This window comes from Rhincodon typus, chromosome 2 (assembly GCF_021869965.1).
Source record: "Rhincodon typus isolate 14 chromosome 2, sRhiTyp1.1, whole genome shotgun sequence".
In the NCBI taxonomy this organism is placed as follows: Eukaryota; Metazoa; Chordata; class Chondrichthyes; order Orectolobiformes; family Rhincodontidae; genus Rhincodon; species Rhincodon typus.
Window position 1 is genome coordinate 5407586 of NC_063333.1, and position 6696 is coordinate 5414281.

General features: G+C 44.3%; 1 protein-coding gene across 1 annotated transcript in view; it reads left to right on the plus strand.

Annotated features, from left to right (window-relative positions):
* The window catches only part of LOC109920153 (myosin-8-like), a 16792-nt gene extending 10506 nt beyond the window's left edge, over positions 1-6286 (plus strand). Inside the window, exons 7-8 of the mRNA XM_020520178.2 lie at positions 2581-2715; positions 5218-6286. Coding sequence (XP_020375767.2) covers positions 2581-2715 — 135 coding nt within the window. The 3' untranslated portion in view covers positions 5218-6286. The remainder of the gene's footprint in view (positions 1-2580; positions 2716-5217) is intronic.
* Positions 6287-6696: the final 410 nt, after the last annotated feature.

The window sequence follows — 6696 nt, forward strand, 5'->3', positions numbered from 1 at the left end:
TTACTCATGGAGTAACTGGGCAGTGAGTAACCTTCACTCTGCATTACTCATGGAGTAACTGGGCAGTGAGTAACCTTCACTCTGCATTAGCCGAGGGGGTCCTAACCCTGCAACAATGAAGGAGCTGAGTGGCCCTGGTGGAACCCAAACTGGGCATCACTGAGCAGGTTATTGCTGAGCAGGTGCTGCTCGATAGCACTGTTACTGACACCTTCCATCACTTTACTGATGATCGAGAGTAGACTGATGGGGTGGTAATTGGCCGGGTTGGATTTGTCCTGCTTTTTGTGTACAGGACATACTTGGGCAACTTTCCACATTGTCGGGTAGATACCAATGTTGTAAATGTACTGGAACATCTTGGCTAGTGGAGCGGCAAGTTATGGAGCACAAGTGTTCAGTACTATTGCCGAATGTTGTCAGGGCCCATAGCCTTTGCAGTATCCAGTGCCTCCAACTGTTTCTTGATATCACGTGGAGTGAATCGAATTGGCTGAAGACTGGTATCTGTAATGCTGGGGACCACTGGAGGAGGCCAAGATGGATCATCCACGCGGCACTTTCTGACTGAAGGTTGCTGCGAATGCTTCAGCCTTATCTTTTGCACCGACGTGCTGGGCTCTTCCATCATTGAGGATGGGGATATTTGTGGAGCCTCCTCCTCCAGTGAGTTGTTTAATTGTCCATCACCATTCACGACTGGATGTTGCAGGACTGCAGAGCTTAGATCTGATCTGTTGGTTGTGGGATCACTTCGCTCTGTCTATCACTTGCTGCTTTCGCTGTTTGGTGTGCAAGTATTCCTGTTTGGTGGCTTCACCAGGTTGATACCTCATCTTCAGGTATGCCTGGTCCTGCTCCTGGCATGCTCTCCTGTACTCTCCATTGAACCAGGGTTGATCCCCTGGTTTGATGGTAATGGTTGAGTGGGGGATATACCGGGCCATGAGGTTACACATTGTGCTGGAGTACAATTCTGCTGCTGTTGATGGCCCACAGTGCCTCATGGATGCCCAGTCTTGAGTTGCTAGATCTGTGCGAAGTCTGTCCCATTTAGCACAGTGATAGTGCCACACAACACGACGGATGTTGTTCTCAATGTGAAGGCGGGACTTTGTCCCCACAAGGACTGTGCGATGATCACTCTTACCGATTACGGTCATGGACAAATGCATCTGCAGCTGGCAGATTGATAAGGATGAGGTCAAGTATGTTGTTCCCTCTTGTTGGTTCCCTCACCACCTGCTGCAGACCCAGTCTAGCAGCTATGTCCTTTAGGACCCGACCAGCTCGATCTGTAGTACTGCTGCCGAGCCACTCTTCGTGGTGGACATTGAAATCCCCCACCCGGACGACATTCTCTGCCCTTGCCACCCTCAGTGCTTCCTCTAAGTGTTGTTCAACATGGAGGAGTACTGATTCATCAGCTGAGGGAGGACAGTATGTGGTAATCAGCAGGAGGTTTCCTTGCCCATGTTTTAATTTGAAGCCATGAGACTTCATGGGGTCCGGAGTCAATGTTGAGGACCCGAGGGCAACTCCCTCCCGACTGTATACCGCTGTGTCACCCCCTCTGCTGGGTCTGTCCTGCCGGTGGGACAGGACATACCCAGGGATGGTGACGGTGGTGTCTGGGACATTGTCTGTAAGGTACGATTCTGTGAGTATGACTATATCAGGCTGTTGCTTGACTAGTCTGTGAGACAGCTCTCCCAATGTTGGCACTAACCCCCAGGTGTTAGTGAGGAGGACTTTGCAGGGTCGACAGGGCTGTTTCTGCCGTTGTCTTTTCTGGTGCCTAGATCAATGTCAGATAGAAGTTGGTCTTAATTCCTGCAGTTATTCGAGGAGTTACTGGGCAGTGAGTAATGTTTACTCTGCATTACTCGAGGAATTACTATGCAATAAGTAATATTTGTTGCAGTCATCAAGGGACTAGTAGCCAGTGAATTACCTGTTATTATTCTAAACGTTACCAGGCAGTGAGTGAGTAATGCTCAGTCAGTATTCAAGTCAGGCTGAGCAGACAACTGTCCACTGTTATATACAGGTTGACCAGGCATTGAGTGGGTGTATAGCTCAGTGAGTTGTTTTGTCCTCCCATTTTCTCCTCGTAGCAGGTTATAAACACATTATAACAGATTATAGCAAGGATACTAAACCAGTTAATGTGAAGAAAAGCTTCCTTAATATGGTACAGTCTGAGAATGTAAATAAGACTACATGCCCTAAGTAATCCCAGTTTGCGTAGACGTAGATATTTTCCTAATGAACCAGCTCAGGGGTGTTATGACACACCTCTGAACCAGATAGGCCTCCTGGCTTAGGGGAAGGGACACTACCACTGCATCAGAAGATGCCTCGCTGCTTTAGGTTTACAGATTACATGTCGGTGCAGGGTGATGTTTAATAAGACATGTTCAGCGAGGTGTTAATCTGTGTGTGTTAAACGGTGTGTGAACATATTCTGTACAGTGTGGCTGCACAGGCATGTAGCCAAAACGACAGGTTAATGGTAAGCTGGACAGCTAATAAACATGAGGATATTACCAGGTGAGCTGAGTGATTTTCTGATTCCAGGAGGAACAGGCCAACGTCAACCTCTCAAAGTTCCGGAAAATCCAGTACGAGCTGCAAAATGCAAAGGACCGAGCGGACGCAGCCGAAAATCAAGTGAACAAACTGCGGCCAAAGGCAATGCAGCTCCACAGTTAGGTAAAGAAGTGAAAATGAGATTCTTTTACTGTATACAAAATGACTTTTCACGGTGCAGTGGGATGATACTCTTGGCTGCATGTTATTCCTTATTTAATACAGATTAGTGCCTAATGAAGTAATTGCAGGGGGGCTAGAAATTCCGACGCATTTTCTTTTTGGGCAAATTCGCAAACATTCCGGGAGCTATTTGCTGGAGCCCCATTTTACCAGCCTGTGCCTCTTCCCTGACAATTCAGAAAGCTGATCGGGACCTTCACAGTTCCTGTGGTGACTGCACCAACAGAGGCCCGAGGGACAGACTGATATCTACCAAAGTTCTGCTCGATCCACCCATAAGACCATAGGATATAGGAGCAGAATTAGGCTACTCGGATTGAGTCTGCTCAATACACTCTTAAATACACTCAGTGACCTGGCTTCCACAGACCTCTGCAGCAATAAATTCCACAAAATTCACCAGCCTCTGGCTGAAGAAATTCCTCGTCTCCTCAGTTCTAAAGAATCGTTCCTTCACTCTGAGGCTGTGCCCTTGGATCCTAGTCTCCCTTACTAGTGGAAACATCTTTTCCGTACCCACTCCAACCAGGTCTGTCAGTATTCTGCAAGTTTCAATCAGATCTAAAGAAGGGTGTCTTTAAATGAACGCTAACATTGCATTTGTCTTCCTAACTGCCGACTGACCCTGCATGTTAACCTTAAGAGAATCCTGAACCAAGACCCTGAAGTCACATTGTGCATCAGATTTCCAAAACCTTTCCCCATTTAGAAAACAGTCTACACCTTTATTCTTCCTACCAAAGTGCATAACCTCACACTTTCCCACCTTGTATTCCATCTGACACTTCTTTGCCCACTCTCCCAGTCTGTCCAAGTCCTTCTGCAGCCTCCCCACCTCCCACCTCCCTCAACACTACCTGTCCCTCCACCTTTGCGTTATCTGCGACTTAGCTACAATGCCCTCAGTTCCTTTAACCAGATCGTTAATGTATACCGTGGATAGTTGTGGTCTCGACACTGACCCCTGTGGAACTCCACTTGTCACTGGCTGCCATCCTGATAAAGACCCCTTTATCCCCACTCTTTGCCTTCTGCCAGTCAGTCAGTCCTCTATCCATGGTAGTACCTTGCCCCTAACACCATGGGCTTATAAATTTCCAGCATTCCTTCTCATGTTTCTCCAGTGGGAATTGACCCGTTGCAAGGGAACACGAATTCTAGAGATGGGTACAGAATTATCCAGGCTTATGCAGAGGCTTTTAACAGGGTGAGGATGATCTTAACTTCAGCAAGAAGAAAAACTCCAGTTTCCCAACTTTGAGTAAAAGTTTTGTTATTAAGTTCTCGGAACTTTCAGGGTGGACCAGTTTCCTGACTTCATTCATCAGGAACCTGTTTTGAATCATTAGCATGTTATGAATACTGATTAACACCCAACCTGCTGCCCAACATGCATATAATCTTCAAAGCCAAAAACATGAACTACATATGAAGCATGTACCCGGAGGGAAGGTCATAGGAATCATTCACACACTTTTTCACCCTGACATTTTAAGTTGAGGGGTCATAATTCAGCCCAAACATACCTTTGTATTGCTCCGAAAAACTACAAGGTTTTTGAAAAATATTTATTTGTGGGACGTGGGCGTCACTGGCTAGACCAGCATTTATTGTCCATCCCTAGTTGCCCCTTGAGGTGGGAGTGAGCTGTCTTCTTGAACCGCTGCAGTCCATGTGCTGTGGGTTGACCCACACTGCTATTAGGGACGGGATTTCAGGATTTTGACCCAGCAACAGTGAAGGAATGGAGATATATTTCCAAGTCAGAATGGAGGGGAATTTGGAGGTGGTGGTGTTCCCATATGTCTACTGCCCTTGTCTTTCTAGATGGAAGTGGTTGTGGGTTTGGAAGGTACTATCCGAGAATCTTTGGTGAATTTCTGCAGTGCATCTTGTAGATAGTACACACTGCTGCTACTGAGTGATGGAAAGAGTGAATATTTGTTGAATGGTGTCAATCACATGGGCTGCTTTGTCCTGGATGATGTCAAGCTTCTTGTTGGAGTATTCCATCACATAAAGTGCGAGACAATAGACAACAATGGTATTTAATCCTAAGTAAAGGCTATATGGTTTGGCAGTGCCGGTTAAGTCCAGGGATTTGGTAAGTTGGGAAAGGCAGGTGAGTTGACAAATAAAAATATTTTAAAAAATGATCAAGAAGGACTAGAAGATATCATAGTCACGCCACACGGCCACAGCCTGCAACTAAAATGTTACAGTTGACATGGAAAAATTGAATGGAAAATATTGATAAATACAACCAAAATATTATGACAATTTCTTGCAGAAATATGACCTATGTAAGATGTTTAATTATATTTAAGACTAAAACAGGATGGTAAAAGCCAATGTTACTAATATTTATGTATCTAGATTGAGAGGGTAACTGAGGTTGAAGTATTTGTATTAATAAATTTTCTTCTTATTGACACTCCTTAGGGTAGCGACTGATGGAATGCAAGATGACTTCATGACCAGACATGAGCCGCGATGAAATTTGATTGCTTGAGCTGAGACACTAGTTTAGAGAATCGAGGAGATCTTGCTGACAATGCTATGCCCCGGTTGTGAAATCAAAGATCATGGGAGGGCTGTGACACATAGAGTTTTGCCAATAGCTAAACAAGATTTACTTCGAATAATCATTTTATTGAAATTTTTTAAAGATTTAATGAAAATATGTTGGCTTTTTCACCAAGCATGGAAACATGACTGATTCACCCTTGTTAGAGAAAATGCCTCTGGCGCCATCACTGCACCATTTTAATGTTTTATAGGACTCTGCAGAGTCACGGAAATACACAAACGTACATATGTGGCTCAGTGGTAGCACTTTTCTGAGTCAGGAGGTACCAGATTCAAGACCTACTGCAGGCTTCTAGATCGTAATTGAGGCAGTCCCCAGGGATTCCTGCATGTTGCAGATTCTGTCTTTCACATTTAATGTTTAACCAGAAAATACTTCCCCACCCCACTGGCTGACGTAGATGCAAGAGATGCCACTGTTGAAGAGGAGTAAGCTTGTCTCCTGGTCAACATTTATTTGCTCAACTCAGATTAAATGATCAATGATCCATCACTGATGAGACGTTGCTATGTGGAGACTGACTAGTTGCTGCGCTTTTCCTGACATTACTGAGTGACAAAGCATTTTTAATTGAGAAGTGGACGTGAAAGTCACTATATCAGTCCAAATTCTTTCCTTGCTCATTGTAGAAGAACTGCCATTATAATGTTGAAAATGAAGAAGCAACTGCATTTCCCTCCCAAAGATCTGAGCTCCACTTCCTCATCACTCGTGATGCAGAATCTTTGGGAGAGGGTTTGGAAAGAGGTGTCTTTAAGTTGGAAATGGACAACCTGATCAGAGCATCTGAGTGCAGAACTGGGAAAATATGGTGTCCCTTATTTAAAATGAGCAAAAATAATTTACTACATCCTGATCAGGGGTGAGGAAAATAAAACAAAATGTTACAATCAAAACAGAAAGATTTGGAGTTGCCTCAAGTTCTAACGCAAGGTCACACACAACACTTCCAGATGGTCTGTCATCTGATTCATATTTCCAACAGGGTCCATTGTGGCAGCTTTCATTTTACAGATTACATTTAAATAGCAACTTTAACAGAGTGAAATAGCCCAAGGTGCTGCAACTGGAGCATAAAAATCACATAAGGAGATATTAGGGAAGTTTAACAAAATCTTGGTTAAAAGAGGTAGGTTTTAAGAATAGCTCTGAAGGCTAGGGAGGTCAGAGGTTCAGGGAGAGAATTTCAGAGGCTTATGCAACTGAAGATCTGGCATAAATCAGGGATGCAGTACACTGCTGATAAATCATCAGTGAGTGGTGCTAAATCTATTGAACTTTCAGGAATCAAAATAAATATTCTTAAACTGAAATTAGCTCAAATTTGAGAA